Source organism: Xiphias gladius, chromosome 24 (genome assembly GCF_016859285.1).
Source record: "Xiphias gladius isolate SHS-SW01 ecotype Sanya breed wild chromosome 24, ASM1685928v1, whole genome shotgun sequence".
Classification (NCBI taxonomy): Eukaryota; Metazoa; Chordata; class Actinopteri; order Istiophoriformes; family Xiphiidae; genus Xiphias; species Xiphias gladius.
The window spans coordinates 2,468,131-2,492,704 of NC_053423.1; the positions used below are offsets into that span (position 1 = coordinate 2,468,131).

At 38.9% G+C, this 24,574-nt stretch overlaps 1 protein-coding gene across 1 annotated transcript in view; it reads right to left on the reverse strand.

The window, feature by feature from the left end:
- Positions 1–24,574, reverse strand: part of thsd7aa (thrombospondin, type I, domain containing 7Aa) — a 169,353-nt gene that overhangs the window by 39,340 nt on the left and 105,439 nt on the right. Inside the window, exons 8-10 of the mRNA XM_040122069.1 lie at positions 9,097–9,291; positions 5,091–5,331; positions 7–122 (exon numbers count right to left, since the gene is read on the reverse strand). Of these exons, the coding sequence (XP_039978003.1) occupies positions 7–122; positions 5,091–5,331; positions 9,097–9,291 (552 nt within the window). The remainder of the gene's footprint in view (positions 1–6; positions 123–5,090; positions 5,332–9,096; positions 9,292–24,574) is intronic.

Here is a 24,574-nt window from a genome sequence, read left to right on the forward strand (position 1 = left end):
AGCTACCTGCTTGACATGTTGATGGGCAGGGGCTCCAGTCGCGGTACGGGGTGACAATGCAGTCTCTCTTGCATGGCAGTAAGCAGGGCCTGACGGTGTCTGGGCGCAGACTCTCTGGGCACCTGAAAGTACATCACTGATATGCTCAGATACACACACACAGTACCCTTGAAAATCTAATAGAGATGTGCTGGATCAGAGCCAAAGGAACCATGCTGGGAGTGCGCTGGTAGGTCCCTAATGCCCCTGCCTTCAGTACGAGATTGCTTTTGTGAGATGGAGACTGTACATGTGTGTGTGTGTACTGCAGTAGTGGTGGAAAATTGACACTTCCATTCTTAATGGTGCTACATTGATGTGGTGTATTTCCTTGTTTTAGCTTTGTTGATAAAGATCCAGTGAAATGACAGAACGTCTTTATCTTCTTGGGCTGTATGTAATGTATTTCCAAGGGGAAATGTAATATGCCAACAAGGTATAATTTTGAGATTTGATCAGATCATATCGTTGTGACTTAGCGAGCATGAGGAACCACAGTGATTAGGGTTGACTCCATATACACCTAACTGATACTTTTACAAGAGAAATAATAAATTAGACCTCCACCACACTTTTTATGAGATATTAATAGAGTTTGTACCACCTGACATCCAAACCACCTATACACGCACACATTGTTAAAGTGGTTTTAAGGATGTCTGAAGGTTTTAGAATTTTAGCCTTGGGAAGTAAGTTTAAAAGGACTGCAATTTCAAAAGATTAATCAAATGTGGATTTTAAACACATTTACACCTATAGTTACTCATGCTTTTATCCAAAGTGACTTATAAGTGAGGCAACTCAGGGTTCACTGTCTTGTCTAACAACAGTTTGAAACGCAGACAGGAGGAGCCAGGAACAAAACCGCCAACCCTGTGATCAGCGGAAAACCCACTCTACCAGCTGGGCCACACCTTCAAATGAAATTCGAACATACATACTTTAACCTCATGGTCCTTGTTTCATTTAAATTCCAATGTGCTTCAGTATAGAGCCAAAACAAAACTGTCCCAATACAGACATATGGACTGCACTCTTTGTGTCTTTTTCACGTCAATAAATCAATGCCACCTTAATTTTTTGACACAAGCCAGACCCAACTCTGTTTTTAACTCCTATTCACTTACTGATTGATTAGGGAAAATCACCGAACACAAATGATAACCTGCATACACATTACCACGGTTCATCACATATCTAGATCAGAAGATAACAGTTCACAAACAGCAGATGGATTTAATAGTTTAGCTTTTGAATTTATGGTAAAATCCCATCAGTCTCTTACAGTCCCATGGTAAGTCTGCTTTGCTTTCACATCGCAAACAAAATACAATGTTAGTAGCGGACCAAGATTCTCCTTTTCAGGCAACCTTGGTCCAGTTGTTTTGTCCACACCAGGTCAATTGAACCAAACTAAACAGGCAAATGTGCCAGAGTTAAACTAGACCAAAGAGGTTGGGTATGAAAGTACCCATAGATAAATTTGCAGTACACTGGTCTAAATCTTTTCCATTTCACCACCATATTATCAAATTGTCTTCAGGATGGAATTTCAGATTACTCAGGTTGCAATTCAAATGATCCCTCTCTGAAAAATATTACATGAAAATGTAATTTTCTTTTTTTTCTTTTTTCTTTCTTCAAATCATTCTTTTCAACCAGTGGTGATTTCCCTGGCAGCAACGAAACTTTCTCCAACCTTCTCCAAAATCATGAAATTAGAAGTTTACAAAAAAACTAGCTCACAAACACATTAGTCAACAAGAAGTACTTTACAACGATATTTTACTACCGTTGGTACCATATTTGAGCCACAAACATAATTAATACCCTAATGCATCTTTAATATTGCTATCATCCTAATGCATTAGAATGCTTTAATTCGAAATGTTTACGGGGGGCAGTCCTTACACCCTGACCACAGCTGTGCTGCTGGTGAAAGCCGGTGCCCCTCTCTCCACTGATGTGAAAGTGTGTCCCAAGCCAGCAGGCTCACTGCTCAGCATGTAACTGTAGGTTTAGGAGTAAGCTCAGGAATAAAAAGCGAGATTGATTTCCATACACAGCATGGGGGTTGGTGGTTTGCCTGTTTAGTGCTGCTGTGCTGCCTGAATAATGCTCCTGTTCTGTTGAATAAATAAATAGATAATAGTTGTTCCCAGCAGATGCCTTCAGGGGGGGAAACAAACCTGCGCACTTAAAATAGTTGGCCAGCAGCTCATCAGCTTACACCTCTGCCAGACACCAGCAACAACAGACTAACCACGAGACTAAACAGTACAACGTGCCATGTGCAAACAAAGTCTGCAACCAAAATGAAAGGGTGCCTCTCAGTTATACAAATGAAAGCATTAGTATTGAAGCACTGTTAATTATGTCACCACCTGAGGAGTTATCAGTAAGGGTAGAGAAAAACTATGAAGTCATGCTGTGTGGATTTGAAAGAACTATTCTTACATCCAAATAAGGTTTAAGCTTTAATTAATATGAATGTGTTTTCAGCTGAAATTGTGTATACCCTACTCTGATGATCAGGATTTGCCATTTAATGTCACTTCGTCCTGTATGACATTTTATACAACAATCAAAAGTAATGTATGTTATTCTCACTTTTTATGATCACTTTTCCTGTTGCTATCTTAATGGGTGTAGCCAGATAGCTAGCTAGCTATGTAGGAAAAAGACGTCCTCCTTCTTTATCCTGTTACTAGCTGTGGGTGTGACAGGGTGCCCCTTAGTTCCTGGCTTCTCCTTCTTCTTGCTGCTTTCTCTAGTGGTGTTGGTGACAATTGACAAAGACAACAGTCACGCTGGAGTTGACCTGTGAACTTGTGCATTTTTTGTATTCATTGTAGTTTTTATTGATTGCTGTATTTTTTTGTATTTATTATTGACCTGCTGTGACATTGAAGCTTTATTCTACTTTACTCTAATACTGCCTACAAAAGTCCAGCTGGTTGATTGTCTCTCCAATCAGCAAAACTAGCACAGCACCAGAACTATTTCAATTGTTGAACAAATAAGAGGTGTGGGGGGTGATTCAGAGCCCTTGAACAACACTAACATTTCATGTTACCCTTGCTTTTTGTGCTATTTCTTGTATAGAATCAGTAACATTTGTAATTCAAGAGAGCATTTTGAATCACAAAATTGAAATAATGTCTTATGGCCCCTTTGTGTAGAATTTGGAAATGTTCCCATTTTTAATATGTGCCTAAGTTTCAAATGTTGAGATGTTCGTTCAAAATATAGATTTTTTTTCTCATTTGTCATTGGAAGTAAAAAGGAAAATGATATCTCAGTATTCTCAACACAGAAACATAGTTGTTTTATGAATAATTTAACAATACTATAGGTTTATGTTATGGCCATCAGTTTTAATATTTTTACTTTATTTCTCAGATATCATGTTTTTAGCATTTACATGCACAGCCTGGTATCTTTGACTTTTTCTTTTAAATTAAAAAAAACAAATATTTTCTAAATCAGTTGCTCTTCTTTTGTATTTAGTGATAATTTCATTAACAAAAACTGACTTAATATGTTTGTCAACCACCTTTTTTCCATTGACTAAGACAAGATGATAATGACACAGCACCAATGTATGGTGCTGTGTGATTTATTAAACATTCTATCCATGCTAAAGTATACACAGCTTAATTGCCATACACATTTCAGGGCTTGTCGAATTGGAATGGGTCTGTGATGGCTAAATGTGATGTCTATTTGAGACCTCTGCTGGTTATTAAAAAGGCATAGTATATAATGTATAACATTGTTTTGGGCTTGAAAACGTTCTGCTAGGCAGTAGTTAGCTAGTTAGTACTTAGCTTGCTTTGTGTAGAAAGAGGTTACAAGTATATTCTCTACAAATTTATTTAAATGGTAGTGTACAAGGATCTTTTTGATTGTTAAGGGTTTTATTTTAGATTTTAGAAGAGTTAAATTGCATTGGATTTTCTAATGTTGTTGCATCTTTCCAGACTTAATCGTTAAAATCAGTTGGATGAAATCTTTTTTAAAAGCAGCTTGCTGACATTTGACTAAAATGCTCATTCTTAGTCTTGTCTAAAACTAGACTAAAATTTTTATGTTTTTCTTTGACTAAAATGTCCAGAGTTTTTGTCGACTAAAAATAAAAAAGGCCAGGTTGACTAAATATGACTATGACTAACATGGACTTTTTATCTCAGGCCTAACCCTAAGACTAAATCTAAAAATAGCTGACAAAATTAACAATATTTGTACTGTTGATACAACTGGTATCTGTGTTTCATGCCAATCTAAGCCTTAAATGCTCCAATTGTCAGTCAACTAATATTGTATTGTGTGTGTATTTGCAACTCTTTTGTAAGTGTGGTCAAAATAATGATCCTATATAAATTCCTTTTAGATGTACTCTGTGGTGGTCTCTTGTCTAGAATCTGGCCCACTAGTATAGATTGATTTTTACAGGCCTTTAGAAACTGAGTTTAAGGTGGAATTCAGCTTTCTTCCTAAAAAGTGGACAACTACTAACATGTTAAATACCTGGCTCCCATTTGATACTAGCGTAATTGTCCAGTTTTACAATGCACAAAACATGGAGAGACAACTTTCAATCACAAGTAATGGTCAGTTTACGCTTCCCCGTAGAATCCACGCCATAGGTATGGCATTGGTATGGCTTGGCTGCGTATCCTATGCTGTAGCCTGTGTTGCCTTAGCCTGATGTGCACCTTCCTAGAAATGTAACTACATGATGCGGCAAAGCTGACCGCAACAGCTGTGATTGTTCCCATTGGTTGTCCATGTCTCTAAGTAGCTGAACAAACACAGAAAATTCACCCTCCTTCTTCCTCAATCGGTTCAATGGTCATACACATAGTGGCATATAGCCAATTGCGTTTTGGCGGTATAATGGCAGAGTGATGCAGACAGACTAGCGCACAAGTATAAATGCTCACAACGGCATAGGCCACTTGCGTAGGTTACAGCGTAGGCCCTGTTTGGATCATAGAGGTATAAACTGCCCTTAAAGTCCATGTATAAAGAATTATGGGAAATCTTACTTTTTTGGAGGAACCTGGCCCACATTGACCCGGATACAGATGACCTTGCGGGTTTGCATCCCCACTGAGCAGGAGACATCGTCACCATGCATTCGGCTTGTAGTTGTGTTGGTGGCCGGAATGGAGGAGTCCTCTATGCACTGCCCCCACGGGCTCGTTTGCCAATGGTACACAGTGCAGGGATGGTCATTGCAGTTCCTCACCTCCTGCAGGGCACTGATGTTTGGACAGAGGATTCCACCTGGGGACAGTGGAACAATACAAACCAAGGTCAATGTTGTAGCTGTACTACAAGCGAATAAGAAAAATAAAACTAGCATCGATAGAGGAGGGAAAACTTGAAGAAAGCGGCAAGACTTGTTGGAAGTTGTGGCATATACAAAAGTTTGGGCACAGTTTTACTTGTGAAACACTTAGAACTTCATTAACACATAAGGATTTGATTGACTTGCTAGGACTTGTAAGGCAGATCAAGCAGGAATTGTCAGCTGATGACAATTTTCAGAGCTAATATATTCTCTGACTCTTCAAACCTCAACAACCATGGGCTCCTCTAACGAACTAAGTGAGGATCTGAAAATGAAGCTAATTGATGCCTACAAAGCAGGGATATATATAAAAAAAAGTTATCAAAATGCTTCCACCTTCAAATTTCCACTGTCTGATATGTCAGTAAGAAATGGAAGTTAAGGGGAACTGTAGAAGTCAAGACAAGATCTGGAAGACCAAGAAAACGTTCAGATGAAACTAGATGTCTGCAGGGCAGAAAGACAAAGCAAAACCCCCATATGACTGCAAGGGAGCTGCTGGAACGTTTAGTTGACACAGGAGTGGTGGTGCACCGTTCACTGTGCATTGTTAATATACAAAGAGTGTCTATATGGAAGAGTCTCATAAGGAAACGTTTTAACTGCAAACTCATCACAAAAGACAGTGTCTGCAGTACCAAGGTCTGGATAAGCCAGAGTCATTTTGTAAAGAAGTACCATGGACTGATGTAGTTAAAATTGAGTTATCTGGCCACAATCAGCAAAGTTGTGTTTACAGAAAAAATGGAATGGCATTTGATGAAAATAACACCTGGAAACATTCTGCTTTGGGGTTGTTTGCCAGCCAGTGGCACGGGAAACATTGCACTGATAGAGGGGGGAATGAATTCGACTAGCTGAAGCAGCAGGAGATATAAACCTGTGGGTCTCTTGGGGCTGGCTGCCTGCAAGGAATGACAGAAGTGGGATGACCCAGGGGGCAGAATGTCTATACAGAGCCAGAAGCCTGGATATGGACCCAGGTGGGGTGTGCACACCACATGACCCATTTCATCTCTAAACCTTGTCATTAGCAGCTGCCATCACCTTGGGAAAAGAGAACCCCCTAGCAGAAGGTCAGCCATTAGTGCCTGAGAAGGAACTGAATGACATCTTCCAGTCAGAGATGGAACATCTTAATTGGACATGAGAAAGCCCCTCAAACAAAAGATATGGCTGACCTCTGTGTAACAGCACAGGGGTAATGTTTTACAGAGGGTAATTTATAAAAGTTATTATTGGATTTCGTCAGGGCAGTCATGTATCAGGCCTGGAGCTCATTAACACATAGAAGGACACACCATTACTGCTGCACTGCCTAATTAAACAGTTAACTAATAAATATTTGAGTGCTACCAATTAAACTCAAAATTTATTTGAAAAAGGCAAAGCTCAAATGGCTGAAAATTAGCTCTCATTTTTGCTGCCCTGTAAACAACAGTCTACTATCTATCATCATCCTCTTTACATTTTATTGGCTGTGTGGATAGATAAGTGATTTACTTAACATTTTCTTGTCGGCGAATAATCCCTCCTGTCATTCTGAATGTTTGGCTTGACCTGAATAGTTAGCTCATACCAGCACTAGCTACCGTGAAAACTGTATTAGTGTCTAGTGTGATTGTGTCATTGGTATTATGCAGCGAATGGTTCATTGAAGATAGTCAGTAGACTATATGTGACATACACACTATGTTCTAATAGTTGATTTTTATGACATGTGGACATTTTTTTTTCTAATTTTCTCTCATAATCATTATTATATTTTTTTCTATGCTGCAGACTATTACTATTTCGCTGAAACAACTTAGTCTTGTCCATAGGGATCAAAGGAGTGTCATATAATCTTAATGAAAAAGCTGACACACCTCTCGTGTCTATGCATTAAGTACACAGATGAAGCCAGGAGGAGGCTGGCCTAGCTTAGTATAAAGATTGGAAGCAGGGTGAACAGTTAGCCTGGTTCTGTCCACAGATTCATCACCACTCAGTATCTTAGTAGCTAAGCTGATGAGTAAAATGGTATCATAACTGAGAGGAATGGCGGTCAAGTATATCAAACTAAGAACTTTTTTAAGTTTTATAAAAGCCACATTAACTGCCGACTTCCTAGCACTGGTATGCATACAAAAAAATCCTATCACACTTCCTGGTCTTCATTGAGAAAGGTTCAGACTGTGACTGTGAACTTTTCCTACTGTGACGACTTTGAACTAAAAGTAGCTTCAAGCCAAAAAAATTGCAACTGAAGACAGATTTAAATCTATGTGAGGGGAGTTCTTGCACTTTAATCCTCTCTACTACTCTGCTCTACTTTGTGAACCATACAGAACACTGAAGCCCTTTCCACCCTGTCTCATGTTGCTATAGCTGATGACTTGACACTTCATTGGGCAGATAGCACATCAACCGGTCTTGCTCCTTGCTCTGGCGCTTGTCTTCCATCTAACACTGCAGCAGTATAAACTTTCTGAATGCTAAGAAAGCTACTAAACAAGGCACAGCCTGCATCATGTTATGGCATGACCATCATCCTATAGCGCAGCATTGGTGATGGAGTAGTAGTATCTGTTCACATGGAAATCCATTTCTCCTTACTCCAATGTCTATGCTACTTTGTTGTGACTATGCCAAAGACAGCATGTCATGCAATGTGGTCCAGAAGTCAGATGTCAAGAGCTGTTAAAATGATAGCAGGGGTGTAAGATAAAATTCTGATATGCTGCCAAGCCAGATGCTAACCATCTGTTCAGCTTCCCATTTTACCTCATAACGAGGTTTGATAAGAATGGGTCACTTCTTGCAGTGTGACTGACAGCCTGAAGGGCTGGGATTGAACCCAGAGGCACTTGCTTCAGCATCATTCCAGCACCATTTAGATACCCACTACTGACCTTGGGGTTTGAAACATTTAATGCTAAGGAATACTCAATACTACTACTAGTGTGTAAGAGCTTTTTTTTCTATTCTATTTTGCCCGGCCAGCAGATTGGTGGGAAGAGATTACATCAAGGCGGCTACATTTCTGTTTCCCCTTATGTTAAACGTATGGAGACTAAGAACTACATCAGAAACAAGCACTTGCTGTCATCTAAGGACATCAAATATGAATGTACCGAATATTGGACGCACCAACGACAGCAGGGAAGGACCTTGAACAGAAGTAAATGCAAAATCCTTGTGAATGTATAAAAGGCAATAATATATTGTACAACAAAGTTTGACAATATAAGTAAAAACACTGTGCTTCAGTCTTGTGACAAATCTGCAGTCTTGTTATCCTTCCAGTCACTTCTTACCCTGCATCACAGTAACCCACGCCACAACCTTTGCAGTCGCTGTAGAGGAACACACAGAATAATTTATTTCACTTTGACATTTTACTTGCAGTATATGAGGAGAAGAGGTAAATGAGATGTGCAACTAATCTGGGATCTTAAGACTTGCACTTGTAGCACCACTATGGTATTAGACTAATATATGGTAGGTTTGTGAAGGCAGATACTGATCTTTGTGGATGATTTTGTCAGGGTTGTGGTTAATATCTTTGGTCCAATTAGATGACACTGACTGACAGATTCTTAAGTAAATCAAAGGTTGATATGAGTCCTAAACTAGAAAAATCTTGCACCTCTCTAGCTGGACCAAAGTCCCTGATGCTGCTTTGTGCTCTTGTTGCAGGACTCAGGAGTTCCTACCTTCTCCTGCGTTATAGGCAAGGATGGAGCGAGCTCTGGTCTGCTTGCCCTCTGTGTTTTTTCCAGAGCAGGTGTGGGAGCAGAGAGACCAGGGGGTCCAGGGGCTCAGGACACAGTCCTTTGGGCAAGGCACCTCGCAGATGGCAGGCATGGGCAGGATGGCATCACGGCAGAGCTGCCTCTCCACATATTTACCTGGATGATGCAGCAAAAGTGACGGGCAGAATTAGAGTATTAAAAATGTATTAAAAAAACAAATAAAAAAACAAAATAAGAAGAAAGACGGCTAAATGCGCTTCATATCATTGTCAACAAAAAGGTTGAAGATGTGAAGTCTCCAGTCTTTCTGTTGTACCGTTGTACTGCAAGAACATTAAAAAAGAACTTTTTGTGCACAAATCTGAAAATTACATGCCCAAAATAAAATGGCTACAATTCTTGTACCCTTTTAATAACCGACATGATCCTGGTCTCTGAAAGTTAACTTTTTGTGGTTTAAAAGCTTAGTCCAAGTATTACTGAAACTAAAAAAATGGAGAAGAAATGGTTTTACTCCTCACCTAATTTATTTCTGTTTAGGTACAGTATTTACAAGTCTCTGTGTGTAAAAGAATGAGACATTATGACTGACAGCTAAAATGTCTGCCAGTCATTCCTACCAAAGTCTGTGACTGGCAAGCTGTGCACAGGGGAGAACTTAGGCTGCCAGTTTCGAGTTGATGCTTGTACTGGAGGATCTGCTTAGCTTTACTGTTGGCTGACTGGCCAACAGTAGTTGCGATGGGTTGGTTTTGGAAAGCTTACTGAACAAAAGAAGTACCATTGTTGCCATGTACACAATACCTATAGTGGTGAAAAACAACTAGAAAACAAGCAAAAGTAAGGGCTACCACTTAGATTTAAAAGCAAATGGAAGAGGTTTGGGACAAAAAGCATTCAATGTATACTATGGTTTGTTAAGGTTTGGATGAGGAAATCATTGCTATTTTGTATATGTGAATGGACCCTATCTTGACCTGTTATTGGGCCACTTCAGATTAATAGGAATTATTAAATTGTTGGGTACACATTCAAAAAACATATTGTATGTATTACACACTTCTACTAAGATTTGCTATCACATTCTGGGTGTATTTCTCACTCAAAACTGAGCAAAATCAAAGAGAACTAAAAATCACAAGAGAGCTGATTATTATGCACATTACAGAATGTACCAAAACAAAATGTTCATGTATTTTTAAATGAATACAAAAATTTACAAGAGTGGGATGAACATGAATGAGGAATGTATAGATTGAGACTGGTGACTTTGACAGCTACATTGAGCAGAAACGTTTTCATTTGAAAATAAATGGGTCTGAGCACAGTTTGTTGGGTAATGTATCTTCCATGGGAACATCTGACACTGAAACAATACTGTACATCATAAATCTTCATTGAAAAAGAGGGTGCAAAACACTGACAATCTATTTTGCAGTAGCTTAAAATAGATAGCACATAGTTTGTACACGTTAAAAGGTAGAAAACCTTGAAGCAGTTTTTAAATACTGTATCAGAATGGTCCAAAATGTGTTTGCATACTCTTTCATTCACTGCAATGCATAAATGATACCGTCTTGACCCTTATGAATAATTTTCATATGGCTTAATAGATAATACTGCTTAACTGGACATTAATACTTCATCATACGTCACTTTGATGCCTCAAAATAAAATAAGACATTTTTGAGTAGAGTAGTGGATGCTTATAAGTGTAAATGTAAGCAAATATTTGAAAAGCTAAAACTAAATTTAATTTTCTCTTCTTGGAAAGACATAGTTTTCCAGTGTTAGGCAATGTTTGAAACAATATTTATAATATTTCGGAAAAATGCTACTTTGCTTTCTCTCCGAGAGTTAGATGAGAAAATTGAAACAATGTCATGTCTGTGACACAAATATAATATACCGAGCTTGACTTCAACAATGTCTAAATCTAAACCATCAACTTGTCTCTTAGACCCCATCCCAGCTAGGCTGCTTAAAGAAGTTTTACCCTTATTTAGCCCCTCTTTAATAGATATAATATATATGTCTTTATTAACAGGCTGTGCACTGCAGTCCTTTAAAACAGCCATAATTGAACCTTTTCTTGAAAAGCCTACTCTTGATCAAGATTCTTTAGCCAACTATAGACCTATATCTAACCTTCCCTTTCTTTCTAAGATCCTTGAGAAATCTGTCGCCAACCAGTTGTGACTTTTTACATGATAATAGTTTATTTGAGGATTTTCAGTCAGGATTTAGAGTGCATCATTGCACAGAGACCGCAGTGGTGAAAGTTACAAACGACCCTCTAATTGCATCAGACAAAGGACTTGTCTCTGTACTTGTCTTGTTAGATCTTAGTGCATCATTTGAATAATTGACCACCATATCCTATTACAGAGACTAGAACTTTTAATTAGCATTAAGGAACCGCTCTTAGCTAGTTTAAGTCCTATTTATCAGATTGATTTCAGTTTGTGCACGTTAACGATAAATATACACAAAAGTTCCACAATGTTCTGTGCTTGGACTAGTTCTATTCACCTTATATATGCTTCCTTTAGGCAATATTATTAGGAAAAACTCCATAGACTTCCAATGTTATGAAGATGATACCTGATTGTACTTTTCAATGAAGCCTGATGAAACCAATCAGTTAGCTAAACTTCAAGCATGCCTGAGTGACATAAAGATCCCGATGACATTCTGCTGTTAAACTCAGACAAGACTGAAGTTATGGTACTTTGCCCCCAACACCTCAGAAATACATTATCTAATGATATAGTTACTCTAGATGGCATTGCCCTGGCCTCCAGCACCACTGTTAAGAATCTCGGAGTTATCTTTGATCAGGATATGTCCTTTAACTCCCACATAAAACAAACTTCAAGGACTGTCATTTTTCACCTACGTAACATTTGAAAAAAAGGCACATCCTGTCTCAAAAAGATTAAAAAAAAACTAGTCCATGCTGCTGTTACTTCCAGGCTGGATTAACTCCTTATTATCAGACTTTCCCAACAAATCTTTAAATACTCTCCAGCTCATCCAGAATGCTGCAACGCGAGTACTGAGAGGAACTAGGAAAAGAGAGCATATTTCACCTGTGCTAGCATCTCTGCATTAGCTCCCTTTAAAGTCCAGAATAAAAGTTAAAGTCCTCCTCCTCATCTACAAAGCCCTTACCGTCATATCTGAAAGAGCTCATAGTACCCTACTACACTGCGCTCCCAGAATGCAGGCTTACTTGTGGTTTCTAGAGTCTCCGAAAGTAGAATGGGAGGCAGAGCCCTACTGTGTAACCATCTTCCAGTTTGGGTCTGGGAGGCAGAAACCTTCTCCACATTTAAGAGTAGGCTTAAAACCTTCCCTTTTGATAAAGCTTACAGTCAGGGCTGGCTCAGGCTTGGCTTGAACCACCCCCTAGTTATTCTGCTATAGTTCTAGACTGCCGGGGGACTTCCTCTGATGCACCGAGCTCCTCTCTCCTCCTCTTCCTCTCTATCTATACTCATTCACATCCCAACAATAATCATTACTACCTTGACTTTTTCTCTCTCCTGTAGTTTTGTGCTTTGTCGTCTCTCTCTTCTCTCCTCCTGTCACTTTCTGCAGGTATTTCTGCTCCTGGTGCTAGAGAGTCTGGATCTGTGACTGCAAACCACTTACTGTCCACATGATCCTGCTCAACACCCACTGCTTCAAATATTATGATTATCATTATTATCATTATATTTAGTTTTATTGGTATTATTATTCACCCTATTATTATAATTAGTCGTTTTATTATTAGTCTCATTATCATTATTATACATCTTTATGTGATACCTGTACTGTGCTGTGTTCTCGTGCCACCCTCCTGCCCCCCAGTCTCTCCCTCTCTCTCTCTCTCTCTCTCTCTCTCTCTCTCTCTTTCACCCACCATGAGCTGGGTTCTGTTCAAGGTTTCTACCTGTTAAAAGGGAGTTTTTCCTTGCTGCTGTCACTTGTGCTTTCCCGGGGGGGGGACGTTTGGTCTCTGTAAATATAACTATAAAGACTAGAGTCTACACCTGCTCTATATGAAAAGTGCCCTGAGATAACCTCTGTTATGATTTGGCATTATATAAATAAAATTATATTTTTGTCAAACCCCTTGAATTAAAGTTGAAAGTCTAAACTTGAATCACGTCTTGATGGCTACGTTTCAAATTCATTGTGGTAGTGTACAGAGGCAAAATTACAAAATTTGTGTCACTGTCCAAATACTTATTCACCTAAATGTATTTGAGGTCTTTTCAAGGATTTTTTTTTTGGAGGGGTGATGCTGCTGAAATGCTGATGTGTTCCATATTGATCAATATCTGTAGGCTGTCTTCACTCTCCTTCACCCCCTCATTCCATCTTATCCCATTCCATCCCAGCCCATCCAGTCACTGAAGGACCATATCTGTGAAAATCAAACTGTGAAGGGGAGGAAGAAAGGCAGCTGGTGAATCCAATGACACGTTTGGGACCCCAGGGGAAAAACAGATCCATTTTCATCAGAACGACAACCAGCGATCAATAAAAGGCCAGTAAGGAGAAACTCTGAGGGATGCCACATGGCTGTGGGAGTGGGGTGGCATTGGTGAGGGTGACATATGGAACTTTGACAGGGGTAATAGAAGACTTCCATGTAATAGATGCTGAAAGAAAACACTGAAGTGTCTGTATGACAGTGATGGCTTTCATGATTTTAGGTCTTGATAATAAAAATACAATCTACAGTCTAAACTGGTTGACACAAATCAATAAACCAACAATAAGGACAGTCAGCAGACATCCAGCTAAGGAGGGACATTTAACAGAATATATACTGTAAATGTGAAAAAAAGTGGGAATATGTTTGAGATCTTTTTTGTGTTTATACAACTCATCAACTACTAGAGTGATGGACAAGATTATATATATATATATATATATATATATATATATATAGTCTAACTTTAACCAAACATCAATCATATCTATGGTGGCTCAGAAAACGCTCATAGTAGCAGGAAGGAAGAGATTCAGAGAAAGCCCCTTCCTCTATCCTGTTCCACAGGATGTTCAAAATCATTTTACTAAACTCACAGATCTGAGAAGCTGAAGTGATATCAGTTCTCCCTGAGCTCAGCAAGCAATTGAGGCGATCAAAGGGCCTATTTTCTTTTTAATATTACACACATCAGACAAGTCAAACCTCTGCCTGAACCTGCGTTGATGAAAATGTACCAGATGGAAGCTGATATCTCCTCTATTCGATTCTGCCACATCCGGGGGAAATTGCCTCTAATGCAGTCAGAGGTAATAGGGAAGAAAGGAAGACTAAATCCAAGCTGACTGTGGGGAGCAGGCTGTGCTAATACCAATAAGTCCTATTCAACAGGGTGCCATAAAAGGAAGCCCACATCTCTTTACCTGAGTGCCTCTCAGAATATGGAAGGAGAGGAATAAAGAAAAAGAAAATGAAGATCAGGTCACCTTGACAAAAACTCTAATCACTGGGACTAAAAATACTTACCTATATAGGGATAGGGTGGAAGAGGCAAAGGATGGATGAATATATGAGGGTTGTTTAAAGGATAAGTGATACTGTAGAATGTGTCTTCTAGATTTAAGAATGTATTAATTCCTCAACCTAAACTGATACTAATTGAAAAAATAGTTTAGTTCGTTTCTGTTTCTCTTAATACTTGAACTGCTTTCCAATAAAAAAAAATTGTAAAGCTGCTTGGTATATTCCCAAGTGACATAAAGTAGACTCAGGAATGGGCTCAATTTTCCTTATGGTGGCAGTATAGCAACTGTCTAATATCCAGAGCTAGCTTGGAAAATGTATTTAAAATCTGTCAAATGTGCTATGAATCTGCAATGTTCACGAAAATATAGGCCAAACTAGGCTGAATATTTCATATACTGCAACCTATTGGAAATCTGTGTAGACCCGAAAGGTTCCATAGAAAGTGAGACTTTTTTCAGAACTTTATTTCAGTAAGGGGAGATCAAATGCAAGTGAATAACAAACAAAATTGAGATAAGCAACAGAGAATTTTGCTCATTAGACTCCATTGATATGAAGCATCCCCATTAAGGGTAGGCCCATATGAATATAGGAGAAATGATAATAGGACAGGATTCCTTGGGGTCTAGACGCTATTGGTGATGGAGTAGAGTCAGCAAATGGTTGATGGAAACCTTTGTGCAATAGTCCTTGGACATCACAGAGATTATGGTTGTGATGGGTGGGAGGAGGGTTTCACAATACTATGTCTGAAAGGCATCATAGCAGAATTGCAATTTTATTCAAAGAATATCATCCAGTGACTGATTGGTTTGAGGAACGTGGGTAGAAAGATCATTGGTCAGATATGTTGACATCTGGATTGTGAATCAAGGGATTTCGATAGCTCAGGGAAGCGGAAGAGATGGAGAGAAGTATATAGCCAAAAGTAACCTATACAGGACCAAGGCAAAACATGAGGGAAGATGTCTTCCTTACTGAACTTTCTCCAAAGCTTCATTTCAGTAAGGAAACACCCAATGGAAGTGATATACAAAATTTACTGAGGTAAGCAACAGAGGGAGTTTTGGTGATTAGACTCCATCAATGGAGAGCATCTTCATTAAGCATAGGCCCATATGAAGATAGGAGATAGGACAGAATCCCCGAAATAAATGAAAGCAGCCTTAGTGTGGTGAGGAGAGAAAATAGAAATAGCATGAAACATAATGTGCAAGAAGATCAAACAATAATCATTGTGATCAACAAGAAGCCACTTCATCTAAATGGGAACAACTTATTCGGATGCATGATTCATTAAAAGAGTGTGTGTGTGTGTGAGAGAGAGAATTTCACCAGGGATGAAGGCTAGAGGCCGTAGGAGGGCAGAGGAATAAGGTGTTAGTGTGCGATAGGCACTATACGCTGTTGACAACCAGAGGTGGGAGACAGATGTTAGCATGTGACAAAAGCTAGAGGGGAGTCGAAGGCCTGGGGAGAGAGAGATAGATTTTAGCCTGCAATAAAGGTTAGAGGCCCATGGCCACAGGAAAGACATAGATGTTAGCCTGCGATAAGGCTAGAGGCCGTTGACAGTCAGAGGAGAGAGAGAGAGACAGATGTTAGCATGTGATAAAGGCTAGAGGCTGAGGAGACCAGAAGAAATGATAGAGCCTGCAGAACTAGAGAGGGAAGACATGGGTTGAAGAAGATGCCTCATAGATTTACCTTACTTTTGATCATTTTAAACTTGAAACCAACCTATGTCAGCAACTTAACCTCAAAGGGGTTATTTCATGACAAACTAAACAGATTAAAAGGTGAATATAAAAGGCAAGTGAAAGAGGCCATCATTAGGCTGAATAATAACAACACAAACCAATCGAGCAAATAGCAAAAACTTTTAGAGTGGCCAAATTATAAATTTGGTACATTCTTAAAAGAAGGAATGCATTGGCAAGCTCAGCAACATCAAAAAGCCTGGAAGGCCATGGAAGAAATCTAAAGTGGATGATTGAAGAATTCTTTCCTTGGTGAAGAAAAACCCTTCAAAAGATCTAGCCAGGTCAAGAACACTCTCGAGGAGGTAGGCGTAACATTGTCAAAGTGTACAATCAAGAGACACCTTCGTGAATGAGATTACAGAGGGTTTACAACAAGGTGCAAACCACTGGTAACACTCAAGAAAAGAAAGGCCAGATTTGATTTTGCCAGAAACCCTCCAAAAAAATCCTGTCCGCTTCTAGAACAAGATGCTTTGGACAGATGAAACCAAGATTAACTTGTACCAGAATGATGGGAAGAGAAGAGTATGGAGAAGGAAAGGAATGGCTCATGATCCAAAGCAACCACATCACCTGTCAAACATGCTGGAGTCAGTGTTAGGGCGGGGGTATGTATGGCTGCCAATGGAACTGGGTCACCGGTGTTTATTGATGATGTGACTGTTGATAGAAGTAGCAGGATGAATTCTGAAGTGTATCTGCTCAGATTAAGCCAAATGCTGCAAAACTAGGACTTTGCTTTATTGTATAGATGGATAATGACCGAAAACATATTGTGAAAGAAACCCAAGAACTTCTCAAGGTAAAGAAATGGAATGTTCTTCAAAAGCCAAGTCAGTCACCTGACCTCAACCCAACTGAGCATGGGTTTCACTTCCTGAAGACAAAACCGAGGGCAGAGAGACCCACAAACAATCAGCAACTGTAGGCGGCTGCACTAATGGCCTGGCGAAGCATCTCAACTGATTATTTGGTGATGTCCATGGGTTCCAGACTTCAGACAGTCATTGACTGCAAAGGACTTTCATCCAAGTATTAAAAATAATCCTTATATTTATAATTATGGTGGTTTGTCCAATTACTTTTGAGCCTCTGAAAATGAGGGACTATGGGGTAAATTTCTAAGAGCCCAGAAAAAGGAGATAGAATGAGAAACTGAGATGGCTAACCACCTATAAAAAGCTTCCCTGGTAGTGGACCTACCTGCCAGCCCCTCAAAGAAACCCACAGATGGTGCTGCATCCATGTAAAATTGAAGGAGTAACAGGAAACAAAGTGGCAGCCTTGAGGGATAATGCACATGGCCAAATTAGATTACTTGGCAGACCTCAGCTTGAGTTTGTGAAGTTTACATTAGATGTGTTCAGTACATGTATGCTGAAATCTTTCTAAACGACCTCCAAAATGAAATGAATACTGATTCACCATAGTTACAGACCAAGGGAAGCACTGGAACTCCTCACTGGTGACTAAGCAACATTGTCAGCTTAGCTATGATTCACAGTATGTTACTTCCTCGTTGAAAGCATATTAAAAAACAGCGAAGCCACAGAATCAATCATAGTCTGATAACTCTGTCGTTAATAATAGGATGTTTACCTATTAACCTTGTGCGCTGTGCTTATATGACTAGTTTTGAAATGAACTGAAAGTAACAGCTCTGGCTAGCAACAGACCGAAAGAATTCAGAATCAGAGTAGAACACTGGGCTGTAGGAATGGAGATGCATTCCCTAGTCTTGTCAGTATATACCATGCCTTGAACAGTAATGTGGTCACTTACTGTTGTACAAACTACAGTACATTGAACAGTGATTCGTCCGCTTACTGCTGTGCTTACTGAAGTGCATTTGAATGGTGATACCTTTGCTTACTTATGTAAGAACTGGGATGTACTGAGCAGTGATGTGTTCACTTAGCCTACTGTTATAGGCTACATAATGAAAGGAGACTTACATATTACATACAAGGACTCCAGACTAGTAGTGGGACCATTCATTCAAAGAATTGAAAAGTATTTAGAATCCCACTTCATGCCAACCAAATGCTGCTGGGATGTGTGGACTGAATTCATTGAATTGTTTTTTTTTGTGTGAGTTAATGAGTGAGTGAGTGAGAGTGTGTGTGTGTTTGTGTGTGTGTGAGTGTGTGTGTGTGTGTGTGTGTGTGTGTGTGTGTGTGTGTGTGTGTGTGTGTGTGTGTGTGTGTGTGTGTGTGTGTGCTGGAATATTTTCGTGACTGAAGAAATACAATCGGGAACAAGGGAATAGTGATTGAAATAATGATGATGATTACATTTTGCAGAAGGACTGCAAAAGATTTCAAGGTAACACAAAAGGTTTGTTCGTGTATCAACCAGTAGTTTAGAAAAGAAAATCCCACCATGACCCTTAGTAAGACTTCTCATGAAAAGAAACTAAACCAAACTGAAGCAAAATTTGGGAACAATTGTCCTGATGATGGCTCTATGATGGCTTTAATCTGAAAAAAAAATGAATTAAGTATCGCGCTTTGCTGAAGTGAGCCCAAATTTTCATTTTAAACATGAAACATGTTGAAGCTATAGTAACTGTACAATAATAAAAACGGACTCAGTAAATGTCTTCTGAATATTTCACTTTGATCATGTGAAATATGCGAGTTCACTTGTACTTGCTGAATCCTATTTCATCAGAAAGTGAGTAGAGATAATTAGTTGTAGTGAACAAGTCAGTTTGGGATGAGGAAAAAAGTAATTACTGCCACTGCAACAACATCGTGCACTGCAGCCTGTGAATGTGGACCTTCATGATTAGTATAATATGGAAACTGATGAACAATCCCCATCTCTCTCTCTCTCTCTCTCTCCCTCTCTCTTTCTCCCCAGAGCCCTCATTAGCAGCTACCATGTTATGGTTCAGGAATCTACCCACAATAACCATATTCCTTCCCCCATTACATTTTACAATTGACTTTTGAGGCCATTCAGAACTATTTTGTTTTGTTTTGTTTTGTTTTGGCTTATTCTTTGTTGTTGTTGGTGTTGTTTCATTGCAAAAACTCATATTTTTTTCTGTCCCTCCATTACTTGGATATTTCCCTAGGATGCTACATCATCTAAATCTTACATCATAACCCTGAAAAAAAAAAATCAAAAAAACAAAACAATTAAGAGCAAAACAATTCTCTGAGGGCATTTTGCTCCCTGCAGCTTACTATAACAAATGTTTGCTTTTCCAAAGGCTGCCTCAGAGAATATTTTGATTAAGGTGAGCTAGATATAGATTATAAAAAACGAACAGAAAACAGACAGGAAAATATTTTGCATAATCCCAGTTGTTTCCTTTTACCATCTTCCCAGAAGATAAGAAACATGTATTAAGTTCTTTTTCAATGACATATTATTCTTTTAGCTGCTTTCCACAGACGCTCTGAAAGTTTGAGCTCCACTCAAGTACAAAAGTCCAGCAGATTTAACTTTTAATTGGACCCAGTGGCACACGATGTATAATGCAGTATAAAGGCTGGTAGATACTGCTCACCGCATTTTTATGGTAGACCTGCCCCACTTACTTTTTACAGTACAGTCCTGCTCCAGTATCCAGCTTCATGTGGAAACATTTCAAATCCATCCATTCCATTGTTTTTTAATCATGAAAAAGTATATGATGTATTTATAGTTTTAAGCTGAGTCTCAGAGTGAATGGAAAAGAAACTTTTTTGAATGGCTGTGCTTCGCATTTCTCTTCCTGCATGCTCGTATCATCTTCCGAGAGACTTTACATACCAGTGGACCAATGAACACACCGCCAACAGTGTCAGCTGGAGGTCAGACAACGTATGGTGATAGGAAAAGGACATGAAGGCAACAAAATGGGCTGACATTTGGACCCACTTCAAATATAAGGCTGTTGAGAAAAAAGAGTTTGTAGTATTGTCGAGAAAGAAGCCCTGTTGCTAAAGAATAAAAAAAGCCATTTGAAGCCAAATATTGAAGGTAGTGGTATAATGTAGCATATTAGTATCTCACAATGGGACATTTCTACCTTTTGCTTAAGACAAGTTTTTTTTATTTTAGAGTTTGTTTATTTTTGCTAGCTATGCTAAAGCACACACAACTTAAATGCTATACATATTTGATAGTCACGTCTTGAATGGGTCCATGTATGTAGTCTATCTGAGACCTCTACTGCTTATTACAATGCAAAGCATAATATGTAGAAGATTGGTCTGTTGGGCAGTAGACAGCTGTCCAGTACATAGCTTGTGTTGTATGCAATGAGGGTCCAAATATATATTTTTTTAATTTCCTTAAATGGTAGTGTATAACCTATCATAAACACTTACTGTATTCACATAATCTAGTACAACACTCAGACTAAAGCCTACAAAATCACAAAATAAAATGAACACAGATTGTTTTAGGGTTGTCCTATTTGTGTTTACTCTGTTTGTGTTATCAAACAGCAGTTAGAATCATAGCAATAATTGACTTGTATCGTGATGTTGGATTGCACTGGGTTTGCTCATGTCGTTGAATCTTTCCAGACATCATTGTCTTATCCTCTTTCATGCCTGGATTTATTGCTTAAATTAATACCATCATACAAGACGCCCTCTCTGCAAAGCTGCATTCATAATCATACATGTCATTTTGTGGCTTATTTTTGTTTAAAATTTCTTTTAACCTAAAATTAGTTGGATGAAATCTTATTTGTAAACAGTTTGCTGGAGTTTGAATAAAACGTTCATTCTTGGTCTTTACCAAAATTAGACTAAAATGATTATTGTTTTCTTTGACTGAGATGAAACTAAAATGTCCAGTTGCCTAAAAATTGACGAAAAATAAAAATAAGAGGTTGACTAAATATGACCAAAATTAACATTTAATGCATCTCAGTATTAAGAATAAATCTAAAAATAGCTGAGAAAATTAACTCTAGTGCCTGCACTGTTCTCCTGGTACTTTACATTCTCTTCCAGCATAGTTTTAGCCTGTTTCCTGTGTTTTCAATCCAATTGAAAGCAGCTACAGACACACACACACACACACACAAACAACCACACACACGCACACACACACACACACACACACAGCCACACACACACACACACACGTAGACACACAAACACACAGGAACACAATGGAATTGCACAATGGATAGCGCAAACAATAGAGGGCTATCTCCCTACAACAAATACAGCAATTACAATGATGGGCAGTGAGCCAAGGCTATAGGGCTCACAGTGTGGTGGTTCAAAGGGAGGCCAAGCAACTCTGCAGCAATCAGAGCTGAGTAAACTGACCCACAACAAATTGAAGACAACCTCTCAGCAAAGCAGAAACATCTCCATCTATCTGTTAAACAGCTCAAGGGTTCTACAGAGTCACTTCTCAGTGCTGGTACATTTGCAGTTGTAAACAACTGTGTCTGACTGCCAGACACTTAGAAGCTTTCTCCTTAAGATTTCTCTATATATAACACATTCCTATGGTAAGGTAAAGTCCTGAATGATTTCCCACAGTCCAGGAGAAATAAGCAGAAAAGGCCACCGTAATACTCTAACAGTAAGTTCCATACATAGGTTACTTAATCAAAATTGAAATATAACCATGAAAACTGACAATTTCCAGCTGCTAGTAAAGACTAGGAAATATAGTTAAAAGCTGCAGAGTAAGCTAGAAAGTGGACCTTGATTTAAGAGTTTTCTTTAATCTACCGTCTCTAAGGTTATGACTGAACTTTCATCCTCAATCTACCCAAGTAGTTTTAATCAACAGAATCATAATTAATGTTCCTGTCACTGAAACCTTTTAAAGAAATCATTAAATTGAAAATTGATCCACCAAAGAACAGCATCAAAGTAAATATGATCTAAAAGTTTGTTTCAATTTGAACCAATAAAGAGCTTCCTTAGAACCTAAAAAGGTACTAAAGGATAAAACCTTATTTATCTGATAATACTGTACTATGAAAGATACATTCTGTGGATGTGCTCTGCTAGCTTATGTGGCATAGTCAGTTTTCTGGAAATTAATTAGGCAACTGGTTATGGATAAAAGATCAAGATAGGAATGTCTGTTTTTGGACAACCTATCAAATGTAATAATTGACATATCAAAGTCCTTCATCATATTGAGGTAGAAGCCATATAAAAATAGAGTATAACAAAGATTTTGTTGATGCGCAACATTTGCACAGTGATGTAATACACCTAGAGATGCTTTTTCAAGGTTCAAGATTCCATAATTTATTAATTTATATATCATATTAGGATTAGTAGTAATTTTCTTCAATGGGCTAAACAAGAGCAACCATATAAACACTTATTACACACAAGAAGTGACCACAAAAACAGTCACAATTACAATACAATAAATACAGTTAGTGTAACCATATGGCCCATGGCGTTAAAGTGTGAAATTAAAGTGGCAGTTACACATCCTTATGGGTATGATTGTACTGAAAGCTGAGCTATACAGTACCCGGGCGTAGGTGCTAGGCACCTCTAGATGCTGCAAGGTGAAGGGGAGACAGAGAGATACGGCATCATCTAGGCACCCAAATTATTACTAGAGATTTAAAACATGCCGGTCCTTTCCGCAGATTGATAGACAAACTTAAAATCACAGTTAATTCAGTTATTCGTTTATTTTTATTCAATATTAATTTTCACTAACTGTCCTTTCATTTCAGACCTTCAGGCCTGCTTTCCCACCTTTCAGTCACCTGATTCCAGATGATGGGATAGCACAGTATAAAAAGTATGGCAAAATCTTTGATAGTTGACGCATTTACATTGTCTCACAATATACACTCACTGAGCACTTTATTAGGGACAACATACCAATACTGGGTAGGGCCTCCCTTTGCTCTTAAAACAGTCTCAATTCTTAATGGCATGGATTCCACAATATCTTGAAAACATTCCTTTGAGATTCTGCTCCATGTTGCCATGGTTGCATCACATCATTTCTGCAGATTTGTCAGCTGCACATTCATGCTGCCAACCTCCCGTTCTACCACATCCCAAAGGTACAAGAGGTACAATGAACTCATAGTCATATTCATTAAATCAGTTTGAGATGATTTGCTTTGTGACACAGCGTATTTTCATGCTGGAAGTAACCATTAGAAGATGGTAAACTAAAGGGATGCATGTTCAGCAACAATACCCATTTGCCCAAAATGTTCCAAGAAAACCTCACACACATCATTACACGACCACCAGTAGCCTGGACTGTTGACACAAGGCAGATTGGGTCCATGGATTCACACTGTGGAAGCCAAATTCTGACCCTACCATCTGTTTGCCGCAACAGTAATCCAGATTCACCAGAGCAGGCTATGTTTTTCCACGCTTTAACTGTCCAGTTCTGATGAGCCTGTGCTCACTGCAAGGATTTCTGTTCTTGGCTGACAGGAGTGAAACCCGCCCTGGTCTTCTGCTGTTGTAGCCAATCAACCTTAAGGATTTGACGTGTTTTCATTCTGAAATGTTTTTCTACTCACCACAGTTGTAAAGAGTGGTTATCCGAGTTACCTTAGCCTTTCTATCAGCTCTTACCAGTCTGGCCATTCTCCTCTGACCTCTCTCATTAACAAGGTCCACAGAAAAGCCACTCAATGGATGTTTTTTGTTTTCTCAGTAAACTCTGAAGACTATTGTGTGTGAAAATCCCAAGAGATCAGCAGTTTCAGAAATACTCAAACCAGCCGATCTAGCATCAACAATCATGCCAGGGTCAAAATCCCTGAGATTACATTTTTTCCCCATTCCGTCTGTTTGATGTGAACAGACTGAAGCTCCTGACGTGTATCTTTATGCATTGCATTGCTGCCACATGATTGGCTGATTGGATAATTGCAAGAATAAACAGGTGTACAAGTGTTCCTCATAAAGTGCTTGGTGAGAGTTTATGGTTGTATCACCCACCTATATCTGGTGGGTGTTGCTTAGAAGAGTTTTCTTAGAAGGAACAGATAAACAGCTCGGGGGTTAGCCATCGCTGTTTAACAAACTGAAAGAGCAACCTAGAGAAACTAGGTTTTATCAACAGTAAATCAAAAGAAGTATAACAATATTGCCCACACTGTTAGATGCAACATACACTGGCAAGGTATCTCTTGCGTCACACACCCGCCCCAATTTCGATGTGAGCCTAAACACCACCTTTGACC